The 15,497-nt window shown below is 44.8% G+C and overlaps 1 protein-coding gene across 1 annotated transcript in view; it reads right to left on the bottom strand.

Annotated features, from left to right (window-relative positions):
• Positions 1–13,663, bottom strand: part of jus (EB domain-containing julius seizure protein) — a 180,128-nt gene extending 166,465 nt beyond the window's left edge. Inside the window, exon 1 of the mRNA XM_084607979.1 lies at positions 13,525–13,663. Coding sequence (XP_084464105.1) covers positions 13,525–13,663 — 139 coding nt within the window. The remainder of the gene's footprint in view (positions 1–13,524) is intronic.
• Between the last annotated feature and the right edge of the window lie 1,834 nt (positions 13,664–15,497).

The raw sequence follows: 15,497 nt of genomic DNA, 5'->3' as shown, positions 1-15,497 counted from the left end.
GCATATTTACGCGGTACAAGCGTAGCACAAGCTTTGAAGGAAAGATCGTGCTTGGCGTCAGAAACTTTGACCATGGCTTTCAGTATCAGCATAAGAGTACCTGACCACATTTTAGTTATCTCTTGGTTAAAGAGGAAAGCTGAGCTTCCACATATTGAATTTCTTCTGAGAGAATCAATGCGCATGTGCGTACATTAGTACTAAGAACATAACTAAGAAATATGCGTTAGTTATCGCCAACGGCAAAGAACTTTGCGAGTACCTTTCAATTTAACCAGGCTTTGTACAACTAGAAATGTGCTCCATATATGAGCCCAAAATATATAAACAGAATTCAATTGCGGAAAGGTACGCAAAAAAACAAACCAACTTAAAACTATTTGTTGGACAACTCTGAAATGATGGTGTTTTGTTCTTCCAGTCAGAAGATTTCATTATGTGCAACTTCTTACACACCTCTCTGATAAACCTGGCCCTGTGGCACCAGATGGCACGAGACGAAGTTATATGGAAAGTAAGGCTGATGATAACATCGACTTTTACGCTGTTGAAAAAAAATTTACGGAAAAAATACAGTAAGTATATTAGGACAAATCGTTAACTACAAAATGCAGTTCGTAGTCTGTTTTCTTTTATATTGTAATTTTGCATATAAATATTAAGCAGTTAATTACAGAAGTGCACAAGCATGGCAAGTATTCAAACTCGGACTATATCTTGCCATGCGTGTTAGCCTTAACTGCTTGTGAGCCATAACACTCGAAACAACGGTACTCAAAACTTTTCGGCGGAAAGCGCTTATAAGCTAGCGATGGCTTTCGCCTACACCGCACAAATACGAAAACATTAGGCCTACATGCGCAGTATAAACATCGTGAATTAAACTAAAGTGACCCCAATGGGCCGCCTACGTCACCTACTACTTGGCCATGTCCTAGCAGCGGATGTTGTACATTTATAAGAAATCAGTACCTGAACATTCAAAAGGCTTTCGGTCGCCATTTTCTCACACGGGAGTGGAACTGTTAAGGTGAAAGCCTTTAATGGCTCATACTCTCGACATCCGTCCGTCCGTGCCTTGGAACGGTGCCAGCTGTGGCCTCCCCCCCCCCCCCCCCCCCACATCGGCGCACTCCTCCTCTCTCTCTAGCAGTGCCTTTGGAGGGTGCAGTTGTGCATAACAACCGTGACGTCACGTGTGGGTGCGCGTCAGCGGCGGCAGCAGGTGCGGCGTCGCTCCTTCGAGAGACGTCTGGGTGCAGTCGAGTGAGTAAGACGCATGGCGACGAAGCGGCCTAGTGGCTGTAAGGCAAGCGGTGCGGAGAGGCGGCGACGGACGCCTGATTCTCCCAACACGAAGCGTGAAAAGAATAATCAGTTTGGTTGCCACCATTTCCGGTTCCGGCGTTTCCTCCAATCAGAAGACTCGAGACCAGGGAGACAGCGACACTTTCGATAACTACGCAAACTCGGAATACGGACCCAGAGGCAGACGCAGTAAAGCAGGAATCAGAGACGTTTCAAACAAACGCTTTTGCCTCATTGCACTTTAGTTGTCCAGAGTGCCAACACACATTTTTATGGCCCTGGTGCGAAATTTGAAACACGAAGGCTTTTATCAAGAAGTTACCACATATGACGAAGAGTCATTGTCAGACCGTGAGCCATAGTCACTTCACTATTACCTACAGCCTCAGCGCATATTAAACAAAACTGCCACCGGCTTTTCCGGCAATTCTTTAACGATTAGAATGCACTATAATCCTGCTTTATGCGTTTTTATCATGTACACTGACTCTAATATCTTCAGATCTAAATATTTCATGGTGGGCATCATCCCTAGCAGCTCATCTATAATTGGTTTCCTCCACTTCCTGGCTCGTCTGTTCTCGATCTGCAGAGATCGTTTACAACCGCAGGCGTTTTGGAATACACGACGAAGACGTTGATGTGCGCGCGTACGCGAATGCTGGTTCGACGTCGGAAACGTTGCCCACAAGCAAGGAAGAGAAAAACCGCGGCAACCACTTCCTGGCATTTGCTGTAATGTGCGCTTGGCGCTCGCAAAACAAGCAGTGTTTTGACATGTCCGCTTGGCAGGATAACTTAATAGCGACAGCCAGCCATCAGTGTGCTGTCTCGTTCCTCGTCCCGACAAGAAAGCGGCACTCTAAAGAAGTACAAATACACCGACGCTGTCCTGGAAGCACGTGCACATAAGATGAAAACAAAAAAAACATGGTGCACATAGAGGCTAAGTGCCCGCGATAGGCAGCTTTTCTAGATCGGTGGTCAAGCGTGCCAGTCGCATCTGAGTGCTGTCTCGCGAAAGCCTGGTGAGGTGTTTGCGTCGCTTACAGCGGACATCGTTGCTGCAAGCATCAGCATCAGGCTGCTTCTGTTACTACTTGCTGGACCTTTTCGGAGTACGTGAGTGAGCGAGTGGCAATATGAGCGAGAAACTCGCTACTGAAATTCTTTGATTTATCGCGCTGACATAGAAGTAAAGTCCCGGCATGCACTGCCTGTTTTCGAACATTCTTTGTCATGACCACAAATAAGATGCGGCAATTTGTAGCGGCAGTCAGGTTCATATGCTTCTATTTCGGTGCTGCTGGTATCATTTGTCTATGGTCGAGGTTTATTGCATGTGATTCCAATGCTTTTTTGTAATCACATGACCAACATATTCGCAGTGCTTGCATTCCTACCTGATCAACTGTCCCTTTTATAACGTGTTTCATTATGGCCGTTCATAAGATAGCTATAGAGCGCATATTCTTTCGATGCCGGAGTCGAAAATGCGAGCGTCAGAGCTTGTTGCATACTATCGCCTCGCAAGAGCCCCCACTGATGCCTGTGACTCTGCAAAACAAGATGTAGCCAGATATAGTGCGACCCCTCCATGCTCTCCCAAACTCCGCCCCCTCGCCCATTCTTCCGTGACAAGAAGGCGAGGAAGGTAATTTGGAGCCAACAGGGCTGAATTGGCGTGACAAGACCGCGCCCCAAACAGCCTTGTCATATTGGAAACTGAGGCCCGGCGCGGCAGAACGTAGGGTACGGCACGAATGCAGACCCATCTGTAGAAATAGGCAAACCACCTTTAACGACTCAATATGGTGATGAAAATGATATTTTCATCGTTGAAAATGTATGCTGAGTAAATTGCAAGCTATAACAACATAGTAATCCTGACTTTCAAGTATAATTTTTTTATTTACTCTGGCGCATTTACTTTTTCTCCCGACGCGCCTTGGTTGTGAAAAGGAGGGCTCCAACAACTGATAGACATCAGCGCATGCTACACCTGATTTAAGGAGTGTTTTAGTCCTGTGGCGCTAGAAGCCTGATGTGGCGCCAGTAAAGTTCTCCCATTGGCCATAGTAAAGTCCCAAGACAGGAAGGGACAGCTATTTGTTTCTGTCTTCCTTGAGCTCGAATAGCCACCACTAAACACCTTCACAGAAAGATTTGCTTAGTGCTAGATAAGAAGAAGGGATGCCTGGCTGAGCACAGATGGACGTGTAGGAGTTCGTGAACACGTGCGTGAAAGAATGAAACGAAGTCTGATGCTGAGACACGAAATGCTATAAATGACACCGCACTGAAAGCAAAAAACTGAAACGAGGTAATCTGTGCAATTTCTTCATTATATATTTTCAGCTTGTAAGCATTCATTTGAGTCAGAACTCTACATAGAGGCGGATGTATAGCACCCCCTCGTGTACCGTAAGTGCGGTGTACAAATTGACCTCGCGGGGAAGACGGCAGCTGTTCCAGAGCCTTTTTTTGTACGTGGAATCACGACTGCCGGAGCCTAGACCCACGTTTTACCATTTAACCGGAAGGCGCAAGAATGTCAGAGAGCTGTCTCGCGGGGGCCAACTTCTGGGTTGTATCACTTTCTGTGTGGTATAAAGGTAAGACACGCAAAAGACGTAGACGGAAAGCAGAGGAAGCGCAGGGCGAGCACTCTCCTGCGTTTTCTCGGCTTTCGGAGTACGTCTTTCGCGCATTATTTTTTATTAAAATATGCCCCCAACTTTCCCTATTGGTCATGAACTGTCTGTGTGGCTCTTAAAAAATGACCATACGTTCTAACCATGCAACTACGATTGGATTTGGCGTTCGTGAACACTTCCAATTTTACGAGGGATGAAATAACAGACGTAGATTAGCAAGTAGGAAGTGAAGTAGCCGCCACTGTATAGCTCAACTGGTATAAGTGACAGTTGGCTGTCATCGCTTCTCTTCCGCTTTATCTAAAACTTCCATCTATTTCATATTACTTCGAAAACAATTTCTTCTTAAGCATAAAAGTTTCATCGTGTTTTTCTTGTTTTCGGTTACCGTTACCTCCTTTCATTCTAATTTTTTCATCAACAACTTTCTATCCCTATCTGGCTTTATTCATCTATAATGGAGGGCTTTGTAGCATTTTTTCCTCCATTTGTGTTCTTTTTATACCTAGCAAAGAAGTTTCGAATTAATTGTGAACACTGCATGTACTCTCTCTCTCTGTTTAGTACAAAAAGAAAAGGTGTCATTGTTATAATTTACTTCAAGGTCGCCACTGCGGCCTTAGTAACACGGAAGCTGCCCGCGTTATCCGTACAATGGCTTAGCCCGGGTTCTTGCCACAAGCCAACATACACAATTCATATCATCAACGAAGCGCGGCGAATAGCCAGTCACGCAGTCCTCCCGCTGTAAGCAGGGTACGATCGAAGACGCCGTCGACGGGATCATGGAAGAGACGGATTACGAAGAAGCGAATGGTGTGGAACCGAACGCAGCCTTCCATAATCCGATATCAGCCGACCCTGACCCCAATCATCCATCTTTTGCAGGGTGGTGGCAGTCTGCTTTTGTGTAGTAAGGGTAACAGAGCTGGGATACTGACTGTGGCACTGCAGTTGGATACTTCGAAGCAATATTGTTACATCAGTGCTAGGAACAGCTTCCATCCTACTCTTTTTTGTATGAATCGAATTTCATCGTCATTCTCAGGATTGACTCCAAAACTCTCTCTTCCTGTTGCAGCCCCGGTATTGGCATTTTTGCTTTTTTACAGCAGTCCGCAGGTGTCGTTTTTGAGCAGAGCCGTTCTAATGAACATTCCGAGGTGACAACTTTCCAGGCTGAGCTTCGACCGCAAAAAGTTTTTTGGTTTTTCAATCTTGTCCACAACTTTTCAAGACTCGTCTGCCTTCTTATGAGCAACTATAACCGATTGGAAGGTAGGTTATGACGAACGAAATAGCGCAGCGGTAGTCAGCTTAACCAAAGAAGGCAAAAGGTATTTTTTCTAAATTTGTTCACTTGGTAGGCACTTATTTCAGTAATCAACTTACACCTAAAAACTAATTAGAAATTATACGAAAAACATGTCACCAGTGGAATTCGTAAATATATGTGTGTGTGTCATTTGTGCAGGTCTTAAAGGAGGCATGTGGTGATTCTTGATTATTATCTCGCATGTGATAAATGATTGCAGCAATGATTCTTCATCAATACCAAAAACTAACACAAATAAAAAAACATTTCTTTTGTGCTTTTTTTCCGCTTCGCTGGCTGTTGAGTTCTTTCATAAAAACTGCTCTTCATAGATATCTTTTGCAATTCACGAAATTTTGTTTTCTCTTCAGCTGGCAGTTGTACGTGTTCTCTATGTACATATTTCTTTCAGCTGCTTTTGAGCCTTCCAGAACATTTTTTCTTTTGGTTTCGGCTTTTTGCATCATTGTAGTTGAACACACAAAACCAAATTACAGACGATCATTCTTAATCATCAAGCTAACTTTATCGAATGTCTTACACTTGAGTCGAGCCCTTCATTCGCTTAATTCCAGCATTGTTTCTTAATGTTATTCAATAGTTTATTCTCAAAAAAGAGCCATCACTCATCACAAGCAAATAAAATTCAATCACTTTCTTTACTTGTAAGTCATTTAGGCAATTTACCACATATTCTGTAAATATTCCTTTTGCCGGCTCTGTATTATTTTTACTTCATCATTTTACACCCGAGTTCTACATAACCTCTAGTGAACTATAGGCAGCAGACGGTTACGGGACGTGGACGAGCGGAAATAAATTAATTTGGCGCAGTAACGAGAGCCGATCGTCGGAAATGTAATGTTGCCAAGCGGGTGCCGCTGGGCCTGGCTGCCGTGCGTCGCCATTTTAGATCATTGTCACGGTCAAAGGGGGAAGCCCAGCGAGTCGTCGGCTCGAACGAGGTAGAGAAGAATCCGTGGCGATCGTAGCAGCACCTGCCATCACCCTGTTAAGGTTTATTTACAGAGCACTTCTTTACCTTAGCCTGGTGCGCTAACCAACCGATGGTGAGCTTCCTCTTTTTCAACCTCTATTCTGGAGAGCCTCTTTTTCACACTTTCTTGTCTTCTGTGCGCATGCCCGACAGTATGAAGGAATGGGGCAGTGCATGATCCTTGTTTTGGTAGCAATTCGAGGCGTTCGGGTTGTGCAAGAAGCGTTTTTTGGTGAACTCACGTCGGGGAAACGTTTGCTGACGCAGTGCATGTACTTTCTGATGTAAAATATAAGCACTGTCAACGCGGGAACGTAAAATATCTGGTTTTCCAGAGCTGGCAGAAGCTTCCAACGTGACCACGCCATGTTGTCTAGCAGCAGATGTCGCGACATTGAGTAGCTCATTTGAAATATGAGTGTGAGAAGGGAATCAGACTCACCGGAAGACCTGGTTCCCGAGTCACATTATTTACTAATCGGCCACCCCGGCACGTTTGTTATGGCTTTATAAATCGGTAATTTACAGCTGTGTGGGGATGTATGCTAAGGAATATATTTGAGATAACGCAGACACGAGTTAGAGACTGAATCAACAGCAAAATGCATGCCCGCGAACGAGGATCTGAAAGCGGGGCCAAAGACGGGTGCTATTAATTCTATAGCGCCATACCATTAAAGGTGGAGCTTAAGTGCCCCCAAGTTTTCAAAAACTTTTGTAAAGCTGCCTTTGCCTGCATATTACCCTTAATACAGTGAAACGCCCTTTTGGTTTCATATAATTCCGTGGCGTCATGCCATGGAGCTAAGTGCTCCAAAGCTTTTTTAAACTTTTGTAAAGCTGGCTTTGCCTGCATAATACCTTTGATGCAGAAAAACACCCTTTTGGATTCATATGGATCCAATGCGCCATGCCTATAAAGGCGGAGCAGAAATACAGCAAAGATCTTTGAACCCTTCGTAAAGCTGGCTTTGCCTGCATGTGACCCATGTTGCAGTAAAGCACCATTTTAGTTTCATATAACCTTGCAATGGGCAAGCCACGCTTCGGGCAGTGTGATACACACGAGGACAAGCAATAAACGTATTTGCCAACTAATTAATAGGAAATTAAATCTGATTAGGGGAGGGGGGTTGAATTTAATGAAGACCTAATGATGGCTTACTATTTACTAGCAAATACAGACTTGTTCTCACTTTCTTTTTAAGTGTATTTCAAACACACTGTAGGTGCTACTTTCGACAACGCTACATCAATGCAGCACCTGCTTTATTTTATTGTTGCTCAAAAAATGGCATCTGGTTCGAAGGGGGAGGGGGAGGAGCGTTGATTTAATAAAAACCTAATGATATCTGATTATTTATTAACAGCCTTGCGCTCACTTTCTTTTTCAGTGTATTTCAAACGCACAGTAGGAGCTACATTCTGCAACAATGCAGCAACTGCTTCATTTGTTTGGCGCTCAGGAAATATCTGGTGAAGGGGGGGGGGGGGGAGGGGGGGAGAATTTAATAAAGACTTAATGATGGCATACTATTTACTAACAGATACAGACTTGAGCTAACTTTCTTTTTCGGTGTATTTCAAACACACTATAGAAGCTACATTCTACAACGCTGCAACAATGCAGCACCTGCCTCATTTTGTTCTCGCTCAGCGCAGCTTTGTGAACAAACTATTAGAGAGCAGCGCTTCGTATCAGGAGAGTAGTGGCTGCAGCATCAGCATGTTATGTGGCGGGCGTAGGCTTCGCTTCCAAGTATAACCCGGTGCCCAACGATTTCCCGCTTGATGCAAAATTTCCTCTTGCTTGGTGTTTTCCTTTCCTGCAGATACATTCCTCTATTGAATGTATCTGTGACCACGTCTTGTGTTTCCAAACACATTCAGTGAACAAGCAACAAAGAACATATATCGCTGATTGGGCCTTACAGAATAGGCTGTCGAGATCACAATATTGAGGGGCGTGGGAGTGAAACCTGCGTTTCGCGCCAATTACCGGTACGCACCAGCTCAGTCGGCTATCGCAGTCATATCTGTATCCTCATCCGTATCTTACGCGTGCCGTGCATAATCGGGAACAGGCATCATGGGCCGCTTTGATAGCCCGTTCACCAGGGTATGATGGCAAGCGTCTGCGACAGCCACGGGGATCACTGTCAGGACACTTTCGCGGGACATTAGGAATGCGCTCAATTTCTGAACCTCTCTTTTTGCGTTCTTTTTTTCCGTAACAAGAATCGTAAACTACTTATATATCACTTCTTTCTGCGTCCAGCGTGACATTTAGCTGCATTACAGTACAGCATATCGCTTTCTCGCGTGAGCATGGCCTTGGCCTCGGCATATAGCGTACTCCCGTTTACGCCAAAGCATCCGCAGTTATTGAGTGCCTTCAAATCAACGCTATCACCGCGAACCCAATTGACGAGCATCTTTTCAAGCAATCTTTTACTGACCCATTCCCAGGTGAAATAATTTGCGCCGTTTCTTTGTTCTCCTTGATACTTCAGGCGTCTTTGCGATAAAGCCAGTTTGCTATCTTGGCGTTTGTTGTCTTGCTGGCATTTAGGCAGTGAAAATTGAGTCACAACTATACAGAGCGCAGCTGCAAGCAGAAATTCAAAAATGCATGATTATACACCGTCTTCGCATTTTACGATGCCGCGCCCCCTCCTGAACGGTGGCACGCGGTCTCTATAGCGCTCTCAACGGCTGGCGCAGACTCCCATCGTCGGATGTCTCGGTGCGCAGGTAGTCGCAGCGGCACCTGACGCCAGGCCATATTTGTAAGCGGCTGGAGTAAGATAGAAGCGGGGGTACAGGGCAGTCTGCGACGGACAAGGGAGCGGTCGTGCACCGCTAGATGGCGTGCAAGACAGTTTTACCACGCAGCCTCCAGTGTCGTAATATTATGACCGCGACTGTATGTGTACGTCGTCATCCTGTCGTTCCATTCGTTTCTCGTAAAAAAAAAGAATAATATTTAGGCTCATTCACAAAAGCCATCTTCCGAACTAAATCTGAGATTACACAAGTTTGCGCCCAACGAACTCGCGAACTACACACACACTCACACGTGACTGGGGCTCACTCCGACTCCCGACTCCTCCAGAGTCAGCTACTTGCCGCAAATCACGACTCATTTCGACTCGCAACTCATCTAGGATCAGGCACACTGCCCTTCAGGCACATGACTCATCTGTACTCAATTATTCCTTTAGGCTCAAGACACGCAAGGGCTTTACGGAGCTGAGCGACTCATTATGTCCAGGTGGTACCGACCAACGCAATTATGTTAGGTAAGAGTCTACGTTTGCTGTACGTGGAGAGACCTGAGTGATCCGTGTTACATATCGTGAGCGAAAGGCGATTCGGTATTTTTATCTTATCAAACACAACGAAAGGTAAATATCATAGGCGGTCATCATGCACAAACAAGAAGCCAGAATAGGCTTGACTAGGCTTCTGTCCACCTTATGTTCTAAAGAGTGGTAAGGCTCATCCCGTCAAAGATGCACAAAACATGAAGCAGAGTGCATGAAGGAAGACGTTGCACAGATTTCGGTTCTTTTATCATCCAGACACCACCAAGTTGTCGCGCTCTCAAGCGCTCTTCGCCGCGGCAATAAGAAAGCGAGCTACATTGTCAATAAAGCACATATCATGATCTGAGCTTGAGCTCAGAGTCGCTGCTTTTATAGCTATGAGAATGCGAATCCAGACTCACACCTAGCACCATTTTATGGATGTTAATTAGCTGCAATTCACTTACTCGCGGCTTAGACCATGATCTGAAGGTGACCACCAATTCACTTACTACTTAGACCATGACCGGATAGTGAGCTTGAGTCCGAGTGAGTCGACTCGAGAGGAATTCCGGCGACCTGTGTTTCTATGTAGCTGGTCACTAGGCATGGGGTCATTAAGTGTCAAGGCTTTCCAAAATACAGCCTCTAAACGGTTAGGCTTGCTTCATGCAGATGCAGTACGACTAGTTACTCATCTCTGACTTTCCAGGTCTTTTGAAGCTACAAAAAGCTGTACTCCCCATATTTTTGAAGGTTAGGATCTCCACGGATTCTACTAGAGCCACATTACAGGTGCCTCTAAAGAAACACCCTCGGTCGCTGTACTTGCTACAAAGGCTGTACTTCTCGAGCTCACCAAAGGTAGCTTTCCCGCAAAGCAGTTATAACTCTCACATTTTATGTGAAGGTTTTCAAGAAGGCTGTCTGGTTACATAGCTGTCAATGTTCTTGCAAATAGAACCGGCTAGATCTGGGATGTCGCTGTTATCATGCCTGCTTTTACAGTGCACAATGCGCAGCGCAGAACATACTGTCTCGCATTAACAAAGCGCTATTGAATAATGCTTTTAGGCATTGCTTTAGGGATCCCTTTTAGACATCAGAAAATATTTTTTCGCAGAACTGCATGTCAATGCAAAATGCTACACTGACAAATTAAGTGTGGCAAGTACTGATTTTTTATATTCTGCCTGAGCCCGCTTACACTCTCCGTACACGGCTCCCTAAAATCCCACCCCGACGACCCTGACACGCGGCAGTACTCGCCGCGTATTGCGCACCAGCACCGACCAGAACGCCGGCGTACAAGCGGTTGGGGCAGTGCCGGTCAGCGAGAAGACCCGCTAGTATTGATCAGTTTTTAGCGGCAACGTGACGGAGACAAAGGAAGAGGGCGCTGCATCATTAGTACTCCCGGAGTGGACTCATTCCTTTTCGGCCCGGGGAACCCCCTTGCAAAACACTGTACGAGCCCACTTCCTCCAACAATGCGGAATGCTGCATGGCGACGCAATTCTCGCTTGGTGCAGGGCTGAAGCTCCAAGTTTATCTCTTCTGAAATGGGCTCCACGAATGCTTGAAAATTATGGCAAATTTCTCTCTCCCCGCCAAAATTTCTTATCCAATATACCAATTTCGTTTTCGTCTATAAGTCATATTTTTTATTATATCGTTTTGAAAGACAAAGTAGATGCCAGGTTACAGCGTAGCTTGCCGAACAGGTTAATGGTTTGTAGTCACGACTTATTCAGGTTTTAAAATAAGAAGTTTGCGAAGCTAGCTTTGTTACGCTAAACTTTGCTCGGCTGTGTACTTCATATTTTGCCGCTAGGTGTTTTTGGTTCTACAGACGCTTTGTAGCAAGCCACAGATGTATGAAAGTGGATGTGTTGAACCAGCAAACAAAAAAAAAAAAAAGCGTTAGTATCAGTACCTCAACGAGAAATCGGTATTGTTGTGTGCTTAAATAAGCACTGACAAAAACCTTTTAACTGAAATATCAAGCATGAGGACAAATATGCAATGTCTATCAAAACTCACGAACATGCCATCATATGTGAGCCCGATGAAAAGTACCCACGTGTTTATGAAGACGGGAGCTTCCAGAAAAGCGTAGATACTGAAAATGTATTAGTAGTTATCGAGATCTGAGGACGTACTTTTAACAAAGAACATTTGACCACTGTCACGATGGAACCGTGATTGCAGGCCATGGGAGGAAAAGATAACAATTAGCAGTGGCACACTTAAGGGCATTCTTTAAGCTGTGAATCGCGAGTAATTCCTGGTTGCCTCATTTCATCAATTATAAAGTATTGAACGAGCTTCTCCAAGATTGTCGTCTTTCTCTTTTCTTTGAGTTTTCATTATCTCCATGTCTCGTCGCGATTGCTTGCTTACTTATTTTTATGCTGGTTTTCACCAAGAACATCAAAGGCTTGCCTCCAGAGGTTAATGCATGGCGCACGTTTTAAAATAAAACCAGAAGTATAGTTCTCAACGTTTTGCCACTAAATTACTTTCTTCAAGGTATAATTTCCAGAATTTTTATTAATTGTACATGCGCCTTCTCCTTCTGCTCAGTAATGGGAAGCGTTCTTGCAAGTGTACCAAAAAAAGGGGTACATTCAAGCCATAATTTTTTGCATTGTGAAGATCCCTCAAGATGTTCATTAGCTGTCCCATTAAGAGCAGGAGCGGTAATGCAATGCCCCGAGGGAACATCTTTACAAAATAGAAAAGCGAGGACATTGCACTGCATCTTTGGCATGCGCTGCGTATTCTGTTCCATAACCGCATGACGGCGAGAACCATTACAGCTAACGAGGGTTGGTCGCTTTTAATTACCGACGAAAACGTTTTCCATCTGCCATGCCCTATGTTTATCATTTTTTTCATTTATGTTGATTTGGATGACTCCAAAAGCTAGCGACGCCAGGTTAGGTTTGTAGTGCATTGCGACTTTTTGTTGATATTGTTGATGCTATTACTTCGTCCTCACGGTGAGTAATTTATTAGATGGTTCTAGAACCTAATTTTGTGAAGCACGCCGCAACCGCATGTTTAATAGTTCGTGATGTGAATAAGAAATTATCCAAAAAGACGGTGCACTAGAAAGGAAAACTTTATATAAGTTGGCAGCGTCGAAGTAATTCTTGGATGTACAATGTTGCCATCAGCATTACTTTAAACCATCCGTAAAAAGCAAAGAGCAATAAACGTTAGGGGACATTGTATTTACATTGGGGTATATGTGCTGACAACCAGCATCACCGTAACATTACGATACAGACTAAGGTGATGCCTTACCTCGTCTTTGATTCAGCAACAAGGAACTTTATCATGAGGAGGCATGCTGTACCGAAGCTGCGGTAAATGTATGGCTGAAACATTCTGAGAGCTTCTGGTAGCTACTCGATGTACACGTACGTACTTCTACGTGCGTTGACCGTGCGTTTTGTTAGCTTTTCATACAAATCTCTACAAATGACTAAAATGTAAAGACCTCGTAAGATAGCTGGTAACCAAATAAATTATATCATTGCGTGCGTGGAACTAGCAGAAAGTTCCAAGTTGCTTTCGAGACTACTTCTTTTCTTGACTGACTTTAGGGCTGAATCATTATCACGTGTTGCTTGTCACTGACTCTCTCACTGCTGCTTGCGTGACCGGTGCGGCATCCCCCTTAAATATCTCATTGCAAAGAGCGATGCTAAGCCAATTTGGTTATCATCGACTGAAATGCCAACGTGTCACAACCTTACAGTCTAAAAAGAGTCTTTTCAAGGAATAAAATGCTCCGGGATGCATGTGCTTTGGTCATCTGGCCCGCGAAGTACTTCCGGGTGTAGTTATAGATACGCGGTTGTGCTGTTACATCTGCAGCGTCCCGCTACGTTAAGACACAGGTGCTCGCGCGTGCACGTAACGCCTTACCGGTTGCTGTGTCGTTGCCGGGGGCCGGAGACGGTGCTGCCAGCACTGCCGACGAGTACGGCCGGCCTGCCCGCAGCAGCAGCAGCAACAGAAGAAAAAGCGGCGACGCGGTCGTCGTGAGCACGGAAAACACCGTCATCGTGCCTCTGCCCTTGTTAACACGGAAATGGCTGCTGCTCCTTCTCTCGTTCTTCTTCGAGCAGACCGGACGAAAGCCTCGCGAGCAGTGAGTCCTAACTTCGGCCGACGACACCCATGTCGAAGCCCAGCGCGTACCACTGCGACACACGCCGCCCTGCAGACCCCCAGAGCTCCAGCCCGGAGCCTGCCTTTCCCTGGCCACTTCGCCGCAGGCCCGCGCCCCGTTTAGTTCCAGCGAACGCCGCTAGGCTAAAGGCACGTGTGTGAGGCACAGTGTCGCCCTCTGCTCATTCGAGGAATACCACGTGATATTGCTTTTTTTGTGTTTGTCTCTAATTACCCTCTTTCCCTTTCTCTCTCTCTCTCTCTCTCTCTCTCTCTCTTTCTTGTTGTTGTTGTTCTTTTTTTTTTGTTTTTTTTTTTGCTTATATCTGCCCGCTTTCCCGGAAGAGGGAATAGGGGCAGGAGGGGAAAAGGGAACGACGACGGTCAAAGAGAAGCATCGAGCGGGAACCGCGCGAAATAGGATGCCCAGGCTAGAAACATGGCGCCCTCCATCGGAAGCTTGGGAAACCCCGGATTTCCTTTGAGAGAGACGAAACCAGGACACTCATTCACTGTATAGCGAAAAAAAGAACATTTAATACGCCTTTGCCCAGGCTTTGTTGTTACGAAATCACATCGTCAAGTGACCGCTGGTTCGATTTTACTGAAGCATTACACCCAAAATTTATTCTGAGTGGAGTTCATAAGTGGAAATTATTATAATACGTCAGCATCAGGACACACTTATAATGCACGTATGTGAGAGACCTCAAATCCCTCAAAAGAATGCGAGGTCTTAGCTACAACCAACGAGTACAATAACTGATATAAAATATTGAACGCATACTTTGAAAACTCTTTAACTACATTTTACGACATAGAGCGTTACTCAACATCATATTTTATATATGATGCGCAAATAATACGCCTAGAAAAGTTAACTAGCACAGAACTAACGCCGATAGGACGACTAAAGGCGAGACGGTGAGAATCAACGCGTTGATTTGCGTCGTGTTGTCTTCTTTGTCATCCTATGGGTTTTTTTCAAGCTACCGGACTTTTAAGGCGTCCCTTGCCTGCTAAACCAACACAACGTTGTACTCGAATATTCGTTTCTGCCTAGGAACATACATGCGCGTGCGTTAAATCTCATGTTTTAAATTAGAGAGCCCCTATATATAGCAAGTCAGAAAAGATTAAAAAGAATCTAAACTGTTCACCCTATTTTAGAGCCAGCCATTCGTACAGAAAAGACTTTTTGACAAAACGCAAATGGCAGCATCGTGGGCACTAAACGATAAAATGTCCATGTGTAACAGACATCTTTGTCACACTACCGACCCATGTATCTAGAAGCCGGAAACAGCCGTTGTCATGGCTCTGTTAGCAAAATGTGCCACTGTATGTAAATACGACACCGAGCTCAAGATGAATAAGCATCAAGGTGTAGCGAACCAAATTTTCCTGTTATACTCTAATGGCAAATTGCGTAGCAGATATTATAAAATACATTCAAGTATAGCAAATGAAATTCACAGTTTTAAAAAAGCTATACATTTCCTGGAGGCACACTGAAGCTCATGGGTTGAAATTGCCAAATATTAAACTCGATAGGCCTAGTAGTCATAATGTTACTCATTCGCAATAAGATCAGTCAGCAGCAGTATATGCCGCACTTTGGCCTAGAACGTACAGAGTATTCCGGTATGTTATTCTAAAATCTTACTAAACTACAGAATACTTTGCCTTCAAGGACACCTGAATGGCTACATCAATAGATGCACGAT

This window comes from Amblyomma maculatum, chromosome 6 (genome assembly GCF_055883805.1).
Source record: "Amblyomma maculatum isolate TAMU_Amacu chromosome 6, ASM5588380v1, whole genome shotgun sequence".
Lineage (NCBI taxonomy): Eukaryota > Metazoa > Arthropoda > Arachnida > Ixodida > Ixodidae > Amblyomma > Amblyomma maculatum.
This window is presented reverse-complemented; position numbering and strand designations above follow the sequence as displayed.